Source organism: Antedon bifida, chromosome 1, assembly GCF_963402885.1.
Source record: "Antedon bifida chromosome 1, ecAntBifi1.1, whole genome shotgun sequence".
NCBI lineage: Eukaryota > Metazoa > Echinodermata > Crinoidea > Comatulida > Antedonidae > Antedon > Antedon bifida.
In genome coordinates this window covers 24,968,487-24,989,457 of record NC_136226.1, presented here as the reverse complement: position 1 = coordinate 24,989,457, position 20,971 = coordinate 24,968,487, and the positions used below count along the sequence as shown (strand labels likewise).

The window sequence follows — 20,971 nt, the reverse complement described above, 5'->3', positions numbered from 1 at the left end:
ACACTATCAAACTAGTTTGACAAACAAGTATGTGTGATGTGCCCAAATATGGTAGTGATATGCTTAAATATGGTAGTGCTATGACATCATCATGTCCATACATGGGCATAAAATTTCGATAGTGTAGACAGAGCTTAAAGATGTCCCGATTGTACTGTGACACTGTTCATATTGACATTGCTGCCGAATGATGTCTTTTGAAAACAAAGAATAAAGAAATTTTAATGAAAACTTGATTGCTCATGCAAATGTGCTAGTCTAGTAGGCTGCAGGTAGTATGTTTGATGTTGTTTTTAACATTCGTACATTCATTTGTATTGAGCATAAATTAATTTGAGATGCACGAAAACATTGTCGAACTACACGAGCGGAAATTGAAGACAATTACAGAAACGTGAGCATTATTGAATACAAAAAGACACATAACACTATTAATAAAGAGTAAAGAATGATAAATATATCAGTGTCGTTTTCAGCTTAGAAAATATACCGAAAGACTTTGTCATTCGTATCGCGTTTCATGCATTCTATTTTAACCATGTTCTGACGTCAAAAAATCGTGATCTTCTTAAAACATTATGATAAGATTAGAAGGTAAGCGTCTCTCATGTTTATATTTTATATACGTTTTACATAAGTTTTATAAAATCTTTTTTAAATTTCATTACATTGTATGTAAGAAGAGACTTGCAACAATGAATAAAGAAACATTATACAGTAAAATTAACAGCAATATGCTCGGTTCCCAGGACGCAACGAGAGCGAGTCGACCAATGACAAGTAGGCCTACGAGTAATACATCGTTTGTGATTTGTTATACAGTAATTACTTGCGCTGCGCTTACATCCCTGCGTCCTAGTGAGAACCACGCTTTAGAAAGATTTGACAATTGTACGGCAAGAAATCTACTCTCTTTACAATAATCATTAAATAATATATAATGTTTAGTTGTCTAATAATTGTGATGATGCATAAAGGCCAATTTACACAGACGAGAGGTAACGGTTAATAGAAATATAGAGTATATGTTATTTCTTATTACCATTACAAGATACGCGATTTTCTTCTTAACGTTACTGCTTGTCTGTGTAAATTGTCCTTAAAAGTACCGTTCTTAATTGAAGAAAACAATTGATTTTTTCTGACATAATTATTTTTATGTAAATATTTTAAATCATTTAGATGTAAACTGAACTCGAATTTTACTCTAGTAAAAAAAAAAACACGGGAGCTATATACTGTATGTCTGTGTAATTTATTATTTGATTGGAATCAGAATTAACAGTGACGCATTGGTATATATCCATATTTATAAGTTTATAATGAATATTATTAAATATAAAGAGAATTTTAAAATATCGTATAAATGATTGATCTATAGCGCATAATCAGATTAGCACTATATGCGCATAATAATATCGGGTACCGTAGTCCAAGCGCACGTTTAAATTCAGTGTATAATCGGACATCATTATTATCTAAAAGATTGGCGTAAACAATTCCAATAATTCTAGAGCGTAAACTATTTAAGTGAGCAGAGTTAAACAATTGATGATTATTGTATAATGCAATTTGGCGCAAAACCTCCGAAAGAACACAATATTGAAAGATTAATATCGTAGATAAAACAGAAAGACGGAAATTTACATTTTAATAGCGAAGAATTAACGTTTCCATTAACGAAGACGTAAACTTTCAGGGCAGGTAATATACAATTTATTGTGATGACTTCAGAACAACATCTTGTTTTGACAAGTATTGCAGAATTGCAGAATAATATAATAATGATTCGACCTTGTGTACACGGGTATTGATACTTGCTTTTCAATATGTACCATGCCATTTGTATTAACATTTTGTTGTGAACTGCTTTCTACGCGGTTTTAAAAGTTCTAAAAGAGTGAACCATTATTATTACCACCCCATCATGATATTGTTTCTGAACAATCATAATAGGGACCGTACCCCAACATTATTTCTGTATGACGTTACGTATTTGGAATAGAATTTATCTTCTGTAGCCTACCAACTGCCCTCTTCTTCACTTCTCTTGTCCGGTTCCAAACACTTAAGATGCCCTTAGTGTCCACTACTCAACGCCGTCATCACTCCTGTTACCATCGACCTTCATGGACATTAAACAACGTAAGGCTTTATTTTTATCCGTCCATCTTTTATCACTCGACTTGTTCCACGATACGTTCAATCTCGTCGCCTTCGCTGCTCCTCTGACGAATCATTCAATTCAATTCAATTTATTTTCCACATACTACAACTACTACAACCTAGCACATGGAGGATGCATATTTTAAGATCTGTGCAGAGCATTTTAAGCTAATAAGCAACCTTAGGCAATAATAATAATTACAATAAATATAAAAACAGTGAATAAATAAGTAAATAAATAAATAAATAAGGCAGTATACAAAAACGTATTGTATGATATATAATAAATAAGTGGTGTTTACTATCTGTTCCCTTTTTCCGGATTTTCATTTTCTTTTGTTGAATCCTCTCTTTGGAACGGACTCCCTCCTTTTGTAAACATTTCATCCACGGTTGACTCATTTAAGATTAATTTAAAAACTAAAAAATACAATGCGCCTTTATCCTTTGTTTGGAATTGGCGCTGCATAAATGTTTATTATCATTATTGTTATCATTAAATAAGAACTCAAAAGTATGGTGTTTCTTTGACTTAAGCTAGTTATTGTTTTATATTAATTTTATATCTACTGCAAAGCAGGTTTGCGTCAGTGAGTTAACAGTTACGTCAGAATAGGAAAAACATCTGACCAATTAATTTGTTTGTATTGTGGTTTTTTCTCTTTTGTCGTATCAAGTATTCGTCACATTTGTAGTTATCGATACACATAATATAAATATTACTGTTTAGGCCTGATTTAATAAACATTGGTTTTAAGTGAAACGCCATTTTAACGATAATTATAATCTTGGCAGTAGTGAGTCATAAATTTAGAAGAGGTGGGCTTAAGATCGGTAATAATTTTTCATACCGACTTCATCATTTATATCCCTGTATAGAAACACAATCACAATAATTATATTATATTTAATATATATATATGTCATTTTTTTCAGTAATTTGCCTTTAGATTTATATATATATATATATATAAATCCAAAGGCAAATTACTGAAAAATTGACAATGCTGTGGGTATCAGTGGCTGGATCTCAATGGAGATACAAAAAAAAAGCGGAAAGCTAAATCAAAACGATAAAGTAAAACAGCCAGAAAAGTTAGCAGAGCTTTCGGGCAACACTAACAATAATTTAACCTCATTGTGCTGTTTTAATTGATTTAAACCATGTTTCAATGAGATAATCATATAATGATATAATATTTAGTACATGTTATTAGCCTAAATCATACTCTTAAACCATTTATAGTATACAGTGACACAAAACAGAACGATAACGCTATACGAATCAACGCATTATACAACACATTTTGTCAGACTCACCACCTGCTTAAACTCTCAGTCCACCTGCCGAAAATGCTTTTCTGAACCGATAATCAATTGTAATGTCCTTACATTGAAAGCATTGATTTATGTTGAAGCTAACATATGTTTACTAAAGATATGAATGCATTTAATAATTCTTACAGCTTATTCCAATACGATTTATCAAAGAAACACCAGTGGAAAATTGTATGTTGTAATGTAAGTAATGGAATGTTTGTTTTTATATTCAATATCTTTTTCTGTCACCTGTTCTGCTGTGTGAACTTTGATAATTAAAAAATTGAGGTATTGAAAACTAACACACAAATGTTTTAAATTCTGTAGGTATTGTATTTATGCAACTTTATGGCCTTTGGTTTTTGCAAAATTTAGCCCTATATTGTCATTTATGCCCTCGAAGATTATCCGAAGCAGTGCAACCGTTACAAAAAATTTAAAAAAAACGTAAGAAGTCCTCTATTCATATTTTTATTTCAGCATCACAGTGTAAGATTCTAACGTCAGATGTAGCATTATTATTACGTTATATCTTCGCGTTCCTATAATTACAACCTATTCCTAATACATACACGTGTTTTAAATGCAAATTCTTATATTAAGTCACCTCTGACACGTCTTCTAGCGACTTATCGATCACTCTACCTTTACAAATATGAATTTTACATTACAGCATGATGGCAATCAAATACTTTAAGCCGACCCGCCAGACATACATTCATGCATATTGCAAATAGAAATTAAAACGTCTCCATATTGAAGACAAATTAAAACATTTCCATATATTGGAAAGAAATTAAAATGTCTTCAGATTTGAGAGAAATTAAAACTTCGTATTATTATGTGAACGTCTCCTTGTTGTTGACAGAGTGGTACAATACTATCTATTCTCATACAATCTTCTAATAATATCCATCTGTTTAGTAATTTTTTTTCCCGATTATTATTGAGAAAGATTATTCTATGACTATGTAATCGGTGATATTTTTATATTTAGTTGTATAAAATACGGTATAATTTTTTTATTTCATTTTTTTTTATTTCATTTTATTTTTTTTATTACAATTTAAAGATATAGGCCTATCGACCAAATGTAATATTAATCATAATTTAGTAGTTTACTTTTGTCTACAATGCGGCCAAAGTATATTGCAGAGGGTATAGGACACTTCATCAACTTTGCATTTTAAGGCCTCTCTTATACATTTACAACTCACCCTTAAATACATAACATGCTTGATAATTGCAAAATATTTTAACTTTATTATACTTTATAGAAATAGTATTTATGGTAATTAAATTAGATGGCGGACTGCTACCTTCAAAAAGCTCTTAACATTTTATAGATTAATATTATAATAGATTATTATTCAATACGAGTAACAAATTGACAGTAATTGAGGGCCCGAGAATCGAGTCCCCTCACCATGACAACCATTCAACAATCATTAACCACTAACTAGTTTTCTAGCATTCATGCACGGTTACGTTGTTGCCAAGCAATAAAGATGATGTCACACGTGCTCATATGTTAAGATGGGAACAAAGGAGTAATATGAAAAGACTAAACATTGAATATGAGTATACATTAGATGGATAGTTATGATTCTAAGAATTGTACAAAAGGATTTGTATGTAATATAATGATCCTGCTAAAACTCAGATGTTAACCGTATTATTATGTTTCATGATTCATTTTATGAAAATAAATATCAATAATAATAATAAAATTAATATAAATATAAGTTATACTCATTATACATTACTATACTGGCGATAGTAATAGATGATAATAGGAGCAATTATTATGTCCCTATTTCCATCCATGGTATAACATTAATAACAACATTGGCCCATTCAGGTCATTAACTTGCCCGGGTAAATAATTAAAGCCTGAATACTCGTGCTGTGATAACCGGTGTGGTGATGGCTACCGTATAGAAGAGGATAGAAGACGCAGATAGGATATAAAATGACCATTACGATAAACGAAGTTGATATTCAGACGGAAATAACGATAATATTACGACGATGGTGATAGTAACAATGACGATGATGATAATGACGGTGGTGGTGATAATGACGATGATGATAATGACGATAGTGATAATGACGATGATGATAATGAGGATGGTGATAATGACGATGATGATAATGACGATGGTGATAATGACGATGGTGATAATGATAATGACGATGGTGATAATGATAATGACGATGATGATAATGCGGATGGTGATAATGATAATGACGATGGTGATAATGACGATGGTGATAATGACGATGGTGATAATGATAATGACGATGGTGATAATGACGATGATGATAATGACGATGATGAAAATGACGATGGTGAGTATGAGGATGGTGATAATGACGATGATGATAATGACGATGATGATAATGACGATGATGATAATGACGATAGTGATAATGACGATGGTGATAATGACGATGATGATAATGACGATGATGATAATGACGATGAAGATAATGACGATGGTGATAATGATAATGACGATGACAATGATGATGATGATGATAATGACAATGACGATAATGGACGATATAACAATGACGATGATGATGACAATGACGATGATGATGACAATGAGGATGATGATGACAATAACGATGATGATGACAATAACGATGATGATGACAATAACGATGGTGATGACAATGATGATCATAATGACAATAACGATATAACAATGACGGTGATGATGACATTGACGATGATGATGACAATGACGATGATGATGTCAATGGCGACGATGATGACAATGATATTGATATGACGATAATAGAAATGACGATATAACAATGACGATGTGATGATGATGACAATTGCGATACTAACGATCATTTATCATGCTTGTAACAGTTGCCGTTACTTAATGCATTCCTTACAAGGCGAATTTTAAAAAAAACCCAATTTCATGATATGGATGTCAAATAGTTATGTGTGCAGAAAAAATGCCAATTTGTGTGCTGAACATGATAGCACACAGTCTTAAAACATGCATGCTACTAATGTGTAATATAAACCATAAGGATAATGCTTTTCGATTATATGTCATATTTTGTTAATTCTGACAACAACATAACATTGTGGGGAAATAGCTCACGGTTTGAATAATCGTTCACTGTTGTCTTGCCTTAGTGTAAGAACTTTTACTCATTATCCATCCGGGAACCCTACACTACATGATTTTCAATACATTCCCATTTAAAATACGTGAATCCATTGAGGGGTGGTATTTTAAGATACAGAGAAAAGAGTAAATTATAAGATTTAAGATATAAGACTTATTGCGTTCATTTTGACCTTACAACTTTACTGTTTGTTCTACTGTAACTATTTGCCTGACGTGTGTGTCAATATACATAATTGATTTAGAATTATGCTGGTGTAAAATACATGTTATTAATTAACTACATCTTAGCGTAGGGATTGACCTAGATATGTTGTTTAATAAATATCAATATGATTATAAGAATAAAGTTACAGCACATTCAAATTTATTATAAAATTATCTTGTAAACATTTATAAAGTACAGTTGTTAAAATAAACATGATCGGAATTTTTTCCATAGTAATCTTTTTTTTTAAACTAATGTTTATGGTTAATCGTGATACCATCTTGTTATTTATTATATTTTATCATATCTATCAAATTGCCTTTTTGATACATTGAAGTTTTTTAAAAAAGAAGAGTTTTAAGAGAAGAGATTTCGGTGGGCCTTTCGCTATATAAAGTATGTTAAAAATGAAGACATACTGGTAGTTTAATTAATTCTCAAATTCAATTTATCCTTTTGCTAATTTTCTTTAGGTTTTCTAACTTCAGTTTCTGTCAATTTATCACCATTACTGCGACAATCTTAATCCCGTTAGTTCATTTAAAGAACTATTTGACGTTTTTTAGATCTATTCTCAATTATTTAGTTAGGGAGAATTAAATTTAAATGATTTCATCCATACAGTAGTACTTAAAAGTACTACTGTACTGGATGAAATACATTTAACGTTTATCATTTCAATAATTTAATAAACAGATTGTTTTTGTTTGTCAAATTTAAATGGTCCAAAAAATTAAAATGCTGTTAGTTTTTGTTTTAATTTAAATTAAGTATCTTATATTAATTGGTCTGATGAAGGGCTAGTGTTGCCCGAAAGCTCTGCTAACTTTTCTGGCTGTTTTACTTTATCGTTTTGATTTAGCTTTTCGCTTTTTTGTATCTCCTTTAAGATTCAGCCACTGATACCCACAGCATTGTCATTTTTTTTCAGTAATTTGCCTTTGGATTTATATTAATTGGTCATATAGTTTCCATACTCTGACGTTTACTTGATACGAAGTACAATTGAGAATACTGGGTTCACGTTTCACCAAAGAATTCTCAATTGTACTTTATACTAAGTTCCGCCAGAATGGCAAAACATCTGACCAATTAACTTACCTCCCTGACGCAAACCTACTTCGAATTATATTAATATCCGTTTATGAAATATAGAATAATTATAATTAAATTATTAAATAACTATATACATGCCTACAAGGTAACCTGCAGTACCATTTTTTTTATAAAGTTGTATGTCACACGTATTAAGTGTGTTGCAGTCAATCTTTTCATACATTTTGTTATGTAATTTAAATTCCTTTTAACGGCATGAATTCAAACATATAACATAAATGCGTTCGTTGTGCAAATGTGATAAAAGTATCTTCGGTAATCTTTTAACGTGAAACTTATTTTTAAGTAATTGAAACGTACGAAATGTTCGGTTGATATCAGTCCTGATTTGCGAATAATGAGTTTTTGCATTATACAGAGTCTAGCATGTTTGATTAATCGCAGGCAAGTAATTACTCCAGGCCTACGGGCAATGCTTGGAAACCATTGCCTTTTCAGATCTATATTTTGCATTTCATAATACAATAATATATCATCTTTGGAATTTTAAATACAAAATTCGTTGGGTAAATGTAATGATATACGTCTTGTACTGTATTACGTCCAAATACAAAAGGATTTCAACTATCACCTTTTTCGTTTGAATTATTATTAGTGAGTAAATAGTTTTACAGTTTATCATTGTCAGATAATCATTAGGATTATGGAAGAATTTTTTATACAAATACAAATGAATAATGACAGTGAATGCGTAGGCAGAAGGGGTTGATTAACCCCCTCCCCTTCTCTTTGCTAATTACGCTATACATAAATAATGGTGACAAGAATGAAACCATATAATGCTAATTAGAAAACAAATTTAGCCGTCGAGTTATCGTGGTAACACAATAATATCCTCAAACTAATTTTTTAAATCATAACATTCCGAAAAATATCATGTTGCCTTAACCCCGCCTAAACCTTTTCCTTTATTTAGTAAAAATATCTCGGGGCTGATTTTCAGAAACTGATTACATCCGCGATTTGACATTTCCTAGCTTGAGCGCTTTTTTTTCTCGATAATACATTGCTAAAAACTAACATTGGACGAATGAGGAGGTAAAGAAATATAGGGATTGCTACAATTCTGTCATGCTAAATCAATTGCTTTCTTAATGACCAATACATCAGTTATATACCCCGTGCAAACTATACAACAAGTGAATTTAGTACAATAACATCACACGAATAATGTTTTTTTTACGAATACGAATATTTTAATAAATCATAGTGAAAATAATGTACAATTGGTAAGATGTTTGTCCTACTCAATTATTGTTTGTACTTTATATTAAGTACATTGAGAAAACTCGCGAAAAATAATCAGTAGTAATTCTCGAACCCACGGCCTGATCACTAGCCCAAATATGAAGGGTCTCATAAAACCAGGAATGTGTGAGAGACACCCCCCCCCCCCACCCCCGATTACATTTTTTTACACACAAAAAAAAACAATGAGAGGGAGATTTAATAATAGGTTAATATACCTTAACTAAAGAATACTAAGAAATATTCAAAACTATCGTGTCACAAAAACCAATGTTAGATTTGGGTTAAATATCTGGTGTTTTTTCGGACGGTTTGATCATGAGGAAAGCACGGTACGATAGTTTCTGAAGCCATATTTTTTATCGAATTTGAACACAATAGATATCATTAGCTTTTATGGTATCATAATGATTATCAACATTGCATCCCTATGAACTGCTATAATAATTTCTCTTGTTATAACAATTGCAAATTTAATCAGATAGAAAAAGCATATTTTGAATATATTGTATATATTAGGCCTACCATTGTTTAATTTTCTATTGTGAATTTAGGTATATGTTCTTGGATTCAAGATGGAATAATTTAACAGCATGAAGACTGAAGTAAAAGCATGAAGATTGAAGTAAAAGCATGGAGATTGAAGTAAAGGCATGAAGATTGAAGTAAAAGCATGAAGATTGAAGTAAAAGCATGAAGATTGAAGTAAAGGCATGAAGATTGAAGTAAAGGCATGAAGATTGAAGTAAAAGCATGAAGATTGAAGTAAAAGCATGAAGATTGAAGTAAAAGCATGCAAATTGAAGTAGAAGCATTAAGATTGAAGTAAAAGCATGAAGATTGAAGTAAAAGCATGAAGATTGAAGTAAAAGCGTGAAGATTGAAGTAAAGGCGTGAAGCTTGGAGTAAAGGCATGAAGATTGAGAAGTAAAAGCATGAAGATTAAAGTAAAAGCATGAAGATTGAAGTAAAAGCGTGAAGATTGAAGTAGAAGCATTAAGATTGAAGTAAAAGCATGAAGATTAAAGTAAAAGCATGAAGATTGAAGTAAAAACATGAAGATTGAAGTAAAAGCATGAAGATTGAAGTAAAGGCGTGAAAATTGAAGTAAAAGCATGCAGATTGAAGTAAAAGCGTGAAGATTGAAGTAAAAGCATGAAGATTAAAGTAAAAGCATGAGGTTTGAAGTAAAGGCGTGAAAATTGAAGTAAAAGCATGCAGATTGAAGTAAAAGCATGCAGATTTAAGTAAAAGCATGAAGATTAAAGTAAAAGCATGAAGATTGAAGTAAAGGCGTGAAAATTGAGGTAAAAGCATGCAGATTGAAGTAAAAGCGTGAAGATTGAGAAGTAAAAGCATGAAGATTGAAGTAAATGTGTGAAGATTGAAGTAAAAGCATGAAGATTAAAGTAAAAGCGTGAAGATTGAAGTAAAAGCATGAAGATTGAAGTAAAGGCGTGAAAATTGAAGTAAAAGCATGCAGATTGAAGTAAAAGCATGAAGATTAAAGTAAAAGCATGAAGATTGAAGTAAAGGCGTGACAATTGGATTAAAAGCATGCAGATTGAAGTAAAAGCGTGAAGATTGAAGTAAAAGCGTGAAGATTGAAGTAAAAGTGTGGAGATTGATGTAAAGACATGCAGATTGAAGTAAAAGCGTGAAGATTGAAGTAAAAGCGTGGAGATTGAAGTAAAAGCATGAAGATTGAAGTAAAAGCATGAAGATTGAAGTAAAGGCATGCAGATTGAAGTAAAAGCGTGAAGATTGAAGTAAAAACGTGAAAATTGAAGTAAAAGCGTGAAGATTGAAGTAAAGGCGTGAATCTTGGAGTAAAGGCATGAAGATTGAGAAGTAAAAGCATGAAGATTGAGAAGTAAAAGCATGAAGATTAAAGTAAAAGCATGAAGATTGGAGTAAAAGCATGGAGATTGAAGTAAAAGCGTGAAGATTGAAGTAAAAGCGTGAAGATTGAAGTAAAAGCATGGATATTGAAGTAAAGGCATGCAGATTGAAGTAAAAGCGTGAAGATTGAAGTAAAAGCATGAAGATTGAGAAGTAAAAGCATGAAGATTGGGAAGTAAAAGCATAGAAGAACTTCCTGTATGTACGATTCCATAAAAAAAAACCAGAAACGCACTGGTTTAGGACATAAAATATTGATATAAGGTTGTTCAGCGTACCTTGTATAGACTTTATGTAGGGTATTGTCCTATGGAAAAATATAATGTTAGAAAAATCCTTAATTATGTTATATTATTATCATGAATGCTTCATCCAACGCAAATAATGAGGACACTTCAGCTGTTACCATTTCAATGAGTAGTCATAATTATTAAATCATCAAAAATATCATATTCAACTAGAATATAAAGCCTAATTTTTAATCAATATTTGGAAATGGCTAAACTATTATTGTATCGTTATAATTAGCGACAATGCAAAACACGACACTGTTAAAGTTATCGCTTGCACATCGATCTGTTATTAGTAGCGAGTAATTTTTTTTGAACACTCATTTTCTACAACTATTTGGCAAATAGTATTATGATTGTTAAATTAGCCTATACGATCCAGGTAATGAGCTGGACAAAAAACGGGCAACCTATGGTTTGCTCAAAACATGCAATTGAGAATAATAAGGAAGAAGGTACTAAGCTACGAGTTCACAAATTGTTTATTCTGAATGATATTCATTAGGCTAATTAGAATATCATTCTGTGGCGTTCACAAATCATCCAATGATAATTATTTATTTATGACCATGAACATTATGGGACCAAATTGATTTTCTGTATCTTTTAAATATTTATAATGATGATAATATTATTTATTCGGCATGTTATCAAGTTCGTGCCAGCAAGCAATAGGCCTGCACATATGGAACTGCGCTTGCTCCAGCAATTTGCACAATATTCTGAACAAAATGTCAAAACTAAATTACGTGGTTTAGCTACGTACAACATTGTGCTAGCTGAGCATCATTACCATGGTTGTTAGAAATGTACATGATAAAGAAGAAAAAGTCAAGTAGAAAAACATGCTAATCTGGTCACAAAGGCATTTTCCTATAATGTGAATTGTACCACACATTATTTATCATAATCTACGTATATTCCATTATTCAAAACAGTTTTTTTTTCGTACATTCCAAACAAAGCTAATATTCGATTATTTAGCCACTTAAGATGTATTAGCGGTAACATCAACACATATTGGAATACACATAATCAAACTGCTAAAAGCGGTAATATGTTGTAGGTGTGCGGAGATGTATTAGAGATATTTTACATGTTGGCCTAGAGTATATTCCAATCTTCTCACTATATAATGCGTTTGTATTTTGACCAAACACCTTGATAAAAGAATAAAACGGAAAACTATAGCCTAAATTATAATTATAGTTTTTAATTATGTAAGATTTTAAACGCATTATATATATTCGAATTCAGTTTTGTTCACAATTTACATCTAAAGATTGCAAAGAAAGACTAAACATCTATTGTAGTCAATCTGGTCAATTTCCTAAAAACTACTGTGTTTAAACAGCATTCTTAATGTTTTCTTCCTCTGTGAAAAAGAACTTAGGCCTATACAATCTTATTTGTTTATGTATTTGTTCTGTCATTGTCATGTTTTTATTTTCATGGTTCTTATATAAGGGTAGCCATAAAAACGAGCATTTGCTTTTTTCCTCCCTTTTTACATTATTTTAGGCCTAACTATTTACCGTATCAAATAATCTTATGCAATTTTGAAAATAAATTAAAATCTTGAAACCTTGGAACAATAGAAAAACATTTGTCCTATTACATGTACATCCTTCCAGTTGCACTAAGTTTCAAATGTAAAAGTGGCATATACGTCGTTCTAAAATTGGCATGAATAGAACTGAACTCAACTAAATAAAACCCAAATTAATATACCTGTATTCTTAACGCCACAAAAGCACACAATTTGATGACGCACTTTGTGCGCACAGATGATCCCTAAATAAAAGGTTGGTTCCCACTTGTACGCCTCGACCAAGGCAAACGTGAGTTGACCAATCACAAACGTCAGTTCGGGTGATCCATCGCGTCGGGATTGGTCAAGTTACTTACGGTGCGCTTACGTCTTTACGTTGCGTCCAAAAGGGACCCAAGCTTAAACAGTTACTTTCACAGGATTTTTTCGTGACGTCACTGAAAAAATTGTACATATTTTATCGAACAAATACCTTTCTATTTTAGCACTCGTGTTTTATTGAAAAGGGAATAAAATTACTTTATCAACTGTTTTCTTTTTTTAAATAAATTATTTATGTTATATAAGAGAGATGTTTGTATACTTTTTTTAGACTCGAGATTTATAGGCTGGAGTAAACATTTTTGAAATATGCCTAAATAACAATGGCACTGTTTGAAGTTATGAATTGTGACGAATTACGACACGATAAACAGTTCCAGCAGCCAGACCAAAAGTCGGTCGAAGCTTCGAGACATTTGCTCAAGTTCTTTATTAGATCTTTAGTGTTACCGCGGGCATTTGTTTATTGATCAAAAAAAACTACTGAAAGCGGTAGCTGGATTGGAAATATCATCGAATGGCGAGTGACCTACAAAATAACATTTATAGGCCTATTACTTGAAATGTAACTGTTAATAATAAGATCTTGCGTTCATTTTATTTAGTAGAGACTATTACATTCAATATTGAAGGAAAAGTTCAATGTAAAACAAACGCTAGAGTTTGAAAATAGATAAATTGTCTTTAATGTAGTAACATTGCAAAGAAGTCTTAGTCGGTCATTAACAGTTGTAAATATAGTATATAGCATGGAACATGCAAACAGGTATTAAAACCTATATAGACAAATGACAGAATTCACCGTAAACAATCTTTATAGGCCTACACATTGACTCATTAACATGACACTGTTTGTTCTTTGAGATGCGTGTACACCATTGTTGACAATCTTTATATCAAGTGGATTATGCTATTCCACCGAATAAGTCTGTTGATGGTTGAATAGGTAATTTGTGTAATGAAATCTTTATAGTCATCATCAGACTTCTCTTTCTACCGAAATGACCGTTAGCCGATATGTGCTTACTTAACATGCCTTTCTTTTCAGTCTGTTACTCTGTCCTTGTCTAGCGTATGTGTTGATGTCATTATTAGAATTACTTTAAAATAGTGATTTTATCTTGCTATTGATTTTAACTTTAATTTATGAATGTCGCTCATTTAGTCGTCAGTAATCATTAAGGAATCAATACAAAGAAGAAAGCTATGATATCATTTATTGTTCTACATAGATTATCAAAAGAAATGATTGAAACATTTACATCATGGATATTCATCCGAATTAATGTTTACTAGCTGTACGGAAGAATTAAACAAGACAAACTGATGAGCTACTAAAGGTCTATATTTGCCATACTCTAATCAAGTTCCTAAAATTGTAATTTTCATTGATTTATACTCTGAATTTTATAAAAAATACATATATTTTTGGAATGTACAGTAAATGTGTTGTAAGAATATTGAAGAATAAAAAAATTGTCAAGATAGGCCTACTGGTTGTACACATTCAGAAGCATTTTATAGACATCCCTTCCTGTCGAAAAGCGCCTGGTAATCACGTTACTAGGTGGAGACCACAATAATGAAAGGTGTTTCTCTATAATATATGATGCAAAGCTGTTGGAGCTCAATACAAATCTAGTATATATTGGCTGGACATTAGAAACACTATTTGGACCCAACAAATAGTATCCTTAATAGAGGTGTTGGCTGGGTGTTTCCTTTCACTACTACTATAGGAGTCCAAAGGTAGGGGTTCTAATTTAGTTTTGGTGCCTAACAATATATAGGCCTAAAGTACCAGTGAGGTGATGTCAGCGGGGGAAAGATGAGATAGGTCTAACGAATTAAATAGAAACCTCTTGGTATCACTATGCTACCAAAGAGCAGGTCAAACTATTCTACATAGCCTACTATGCAATTGTGTATTTTTAAAATGAACATTAGTGCGATTAGCCACAGTACATTTTTTCAGAATTTATTTCATTTTGTCTACAATAGGCCTACAGATATATTAAATAAAAAAACCAAAAACATTCGAAAACTAATACAGAACCCCTATTATTAAGGGGACACCTTAATAATAGGATGTCCAAGGAGACAGTAGTGTGAAAACATGTATTTCCCCTCGTGCAGTTCATAATAAAGTGTCCTCTTAATAGGCGTTTCCCCTGAACAGAGCCGTCCCCCCAACGGGGTGGGGAGAGCGATTGGTTGTACTGGGGTTTTTTTTATTGAGGTTACATCCTGAAATTACTAATTAAATAATTGCGTACCGTGCTTAGTTTACAAAAACGTCCATACAGAGACAGATATCTGTTTTTAATAAACGTCTACAGATTGTTAACATCGGCCACTTTATGCATTATTTCGCTATTAATGTCACTAAAAATAAACAAAAGATCGCATTTAAAGCCATTGGGATTTACTACAGGGATTATAAATATGACAGTTGGCCGAGTTCAACAACAAATTCAAAGCATTTGCTGTACAATGAAATATCCATTGTGAATTATTGTCCATACCATCTATAGTAAATAGCAATAACGTTTATAGGCACTGATAATATAACCACGAATTCATTAATCAGGAGGCCTAAATTATTTTTCTGTAAATAGTGTATAGTCAACGTTTAGGAAAACTATCTGATAACAATCTCATGAATTTTTTTATAAACACTTCTCATTATGCTGATGGTCATCCACGTACCCTGACCTTGCCATTTATTTATGAAGTATTGTATGTATGTTTAAAAGCAAGGACTAGCTTCATCGATGAAAATGAATTGTATATGTATAAACCACGGTAGAAGTTAACAATATGCAATTCTTACATTATCTTGATATTTATAGACAAGATAAAAAATGGTATGAAAACAACACAAATATGTTATGTCGTCATGTGGAATACCATATTATGGCAAAAGGCAATTTAAAATGTGGACATGTTTTAGGATTGTTTATTAAATTGTTCCATTTTACTGCATTGGTCAGACCAACCATTGAAACAGCATTTTAGAATACTTTAGAAACGTCGGTGGTAATATTATTTACGGTGTTTTAAATAAGTAAAAATGATTACGTTGTGTTAATTGTTAAAGTAAGGTTTTTCTAAACACAGTTTTTTAAAAACTATAAAATGTTATACCGTAGTTTGATATCTAAGGCTAATTTAGACCTACTAATAAAAACAATAGAATAATAATATAGTATGCCATCTAACATTGCTCTGTTTCTGTCTGTGCGATGAAACTACAGTGTCGAAATTTATAAAAATATTCTTAATTTTAATTTTAAATTTTAAATCAAAATACAAAGAAAACAGTATAATAAAAACAAGTCGATAAAGAGATGGACAGGAAACACATACAAACTCGTAATGAGCTTGATGATTGTGTAAAATTACGAAAAAAATGAAATAACAGTTTAAAAAAAAATGTAGACAAAATAATGTACTTACGGGTTCCATCGAATCTCGTTGCTATGGTATCCAAGAAGGTATTTTGGGGAGCTAGCAAGCCTTTCCGAACTGGCATTGTTTATAATATTATGTATTTATTGCCAATTCAGATATCAACATTATCATATTTTATCCTAATCCCATTTATCGGCCATTAAATAGCTGGTATATTAAAATCTCCTGGCTAAAATCAATTTTCATTAACATCCAATACAGATCGGCTGGGGCCGGATGCTTCCATGGCACAGACAATCGTCAAAAAGTTCAAGTGAATTGTAAAGCATTGTACAGACAATAATTTTTCCCATCACTAACGTAACAACCAGTAAAAGAAAAGCTCAGCCATCAATAGATCAGATCAGATACAATGATACACCAAGTAGTACATTGTTGTTTATTCTGTTAATTAATATCGGTGATTTCCAAATCTGACTGTCTGGCTATTGAATATTTCAAATCCATGTACAACACTCGATTGATCACAAAGCATATCGTATTCTGAATATTAGAACTCGACTTTTAACGTGCAGGCTTTTATTCGTCGTGTCGTTCCATTGAAAAGTCATAGAATGGTTTCAGCAATCGCATATGTTCAGCCTAATTAGATCAGTCGCATCAGTCCAGCCGAGCACTCTCATCATTCTCCAATATTCCGGCATATTAACTAGCTGACTCCTTATCTTACTCGAATTATGTGTTTAATCCATCAGGTGGTTGAATAAAGAACCGTATAATTAGATCGGTTAAATAGATGGTGTACTGTCAAAGCAGGGTTGTTTAGCTATACATTACCATAACTGTCAGTGCTTAAACTGCCGTGTAACAAGATCAAAAGAAAGCCTAAGTCGAGGCATTTATTGTTTTTACAAACTACATGTATTATATTACTGTAGGCCTACATCATTCATTATTTACATCTGGTATAATGGTACAAAACGGGCCAAAAACAAAAGCACGGTCTTAAGACAACATTTTTACAAAATCGATTCGAATCTGCTACTTTTTACTACAGTCCAAGAGTGGGAACAGCTTTGTTCTTCATCAGATATAACAACTTAGGCCTACTCCGTAAATCTGAAATACAAGAATAATGGTCTGAATCCAAATAGGCCTATGCTTTTTTTAAAATAAAATAATAATACGTTGATTTTAAATAACTACATCTGAGATATTCATTAATCATTACTTATTTATTAATACAAACGTTGTAGGCCCTATTGTTAATTTAGATTACCATTTATTTTTTTCAAAATCAATGCTGCTAATTAACCAAATCATAAGGGGAAACATTTGAGGATATATGCGTACTTTGGGAATATAATTTTAATTGGGCTGAATCGTTTTAAATATTAATGGAGATATTTTACGGTGTCATCGGCTATAAAAAGTATGAGGGCCTCCTACTAGTAGGAAAGGAGTAAATAAGGTCGTATATTGCTATCCCTCGTAAGCCGCACGTAGGAGGTATGGGTAGTAGTTTACAGATGTTTGACTGCATAATATTATATCTGACCAAAGATAAACTATTTATATTCTTTGATCTGACACACTAATTGAAATTTAAAAATTTAAAACTCTTTGTACATATAGATATATACATTCACAGGCATGGAGTCTAAACTAAAGTGATAATCTAACATTAGATGAGGTTAAGATGCGGAAAAGGCTAATAGGCCTATAGGGCCTATATGTATTTTTTCTTTTGTATGTTCTATCCAAAGGAGCAGCAACAATTGCAATGGACGTGTAAGCCAAATTATACGCTTGAAAATACGCAAAACGTTGTGTAAATGTGATATCTTTTGCGTAAAATCATACGAACAATTCATAACACAAACTAAAGCGACAGAGGGCGTGCTATCTAATAGTTCCACCTATGGTAAATAAAGATAACTCGAGCCTGATTTTAAAAATGGTTTGCTGGTATTTTGTTCTATAAAATTGCGGACGTTATTCTGCAAACAAACTTACATACAAACATAAACAAACTTTGATAAACATAAAACAAGCAAGCATTTTGCCAATTAAAGTAAAGTATACCTAGTAGGCCTAATGGGCATCTGTGTGTAAGAGACTGTGATACGGGGACAGAGGCACTGAAAGCCCATTGAACGAATTATTCTTAATTACGAACAATATCTCAAACAACGACCTAGAGTTTTTTTGTCTAGAGTACAATTGTTTCCACATTTCATTCGGATAGGCTATGATATATGGCATCGTTATGTTAAAATACAAATGCTGACGTCAGCACTCTGCGTTTGTCCATATTTGATAGATCTTGTACAGAATAAATTAAAAATGTTTAAATAGTAACACGTACTGTAGATATTAGTAATCCATTATAACCCATGCAAAATGTACTTGGTTAATGCATATAATGTGCATTAAATGCAATATTTATTATTATTTATTACGAAATTACGGTACCCAAATAATACCATGTTACGAATTATGTGTGATGTACCGTACCATAGAGATATTCTATAATAGCTCTATGGATGTACCTAACTCTACAAATTTTAAATACATTCTTTAATGAACTCTCAACTTAAAGTACACATTAAATTGTCTAAATACACGACGAATAACTGTTAAATAATGTGCCGTATATATAGTAGTCGTTTAGTAGAAGGAACAACTCTATCTTTAGTAACTGATGTATAATGAACCTACCTTCAAATGTACTTTATATATCTTAATACACAATTATTAGAATTTCAGTAAATGAAACACGGTGTCAGTATATCTCGAACAATGTATAGTTCAGAGATAGTGAATTCAGTTTAAGGTTGGGCTGCTAGAACATTTGCATACACGTGTATCAATTACGACGCCCTCATACCGTAAATGATTTCCTCGATGTTTTGTTCACTGTTCAAATGGGTCGAATAACCGCCGCGGTGGTATGGTTACTGTACCTCTTTTCCTTTCTAACTTCAATAGGCCTACAACAAACTAACCTCAATCGGAACAACCCGTACACTAACCTTGTTCTAATACTTAATTATAATTTAATTACGATAATGATTATCAAAGCCGATGAGTCGCAAACGATAGAAGCATCCGCATGGTAGGCCTACGTTACGTGTAGGCCTACGGTATAGCTTGTTTGATTGAACATTTTACTTCACTATAGTTTTATCAGCATTCATAGCGAAATTACAGACGTGATATGTTGGGTGATAGTCTGTCACATGAAAATGTATTTACAATTAATGTTATTATGGAATATGCTCATTGAAGAATGTCCATTAAAACCCTTTTCATGTTATGTCACCTGGTGATAGACGTGTCAAGCAGCAGTTGGAGTTATGTTTAACACGTTATATGTTTGGGTATGGTCAGTGACACGTATCATTTTGACGCTCAATAACGCTGAATCAATTGGTCGTGTGCGGGTAAACGTCCACTGTACTGCCAGTGTAACGTGATATCAGTAAGAGCTTAAATCTTTTATATAGGCCTATTTTTTTTTTAGCAAAAACCATGAATTAGTGTTAATTAAATTACACAAGTATTGTAAAAATAATGTTTTTTTCTATGGTCTATGTTGTAAACACGGATGTAACAACAATAACACCTGACGTCATCCATTGGTGGACAAAATCTTTCTTAGTGTGAGTGTTCCGTTCTCACATACTTAAGTGCCATAGTGACATAACGCAGAATAAGTAAATTAAACTTAAATTTGTTTTGTTCTAATAAAGGCAAACATAAATATATATAAAAATAAATATACTCGAAGGACATTTACAAATTTCAAATATTGTAATAAATAAATTGTTCAATAATTGAAAAAAAACGACATATGTCATTCAACAGGGAATGCGAATAGACACTCATCAGGGAAATGTAATGTAACATTTCTAACGAGAATATTGTTGGAGATCATTAAAAAAGGATTATGAAACCATAAAAATTATGATGATTACACTCCAGAAAAATAGAAAATATTACCATTATTTTTGACTACGCGCCAACCTGTCTATATTAAAAAGTATAAGTACAATTAAGATTGTTACAATACATTAACATTTATGTAGCGCTCATTTCTATGAAAAGCTAACATACTCGCATAACATTGGTTAAAAATAAAAAGTCTTTAAATGTTTTTTTAAACTGATTATAGTCGTTCAAATGATTAATGTAACTTTTGGTAAATTGTTGCAGATTCTTGGTCCAGCAACGACAACGAGTGGTCAGCAAATGTCTTTCGATTAGTTCGAAA

At 31.9% G+C, this 20,971-nt stretch overlaps 1 protein-coding gene across 1 annotated transcript in view; it reads right to left on the bottom strand.

The window, feature by feature from the left end:
• Window positions 1-19,515, bottom strand: part of LOC144847001 (voltage-gated delayed rectifier potassium channel KCNH8-like) — a 60,753-nt gene extending 41,238 nt beyond the window's left edge. The window contains exons 1-2 of the mRNA XM_078703591.1: window positions 19,417-19,515; window positions 16,741-17,814 (exon numbers count right to left, since the gene is read on the bottom strand). Of these exons, the coding sequence (XP_078559717.1) occupies window positions 16,741-16,816 (76 nt within the window). The 5' untranslated portion in view covers window positions 16,817-17,814; window positions 19,417-19,515. The remainder of the gene's footprint in view (window positions 1-16,740; window positions 17,815-19,416) is intronic.
• Window positions 19,516-20,971: the final 1,456 nt, after the last annotated feature.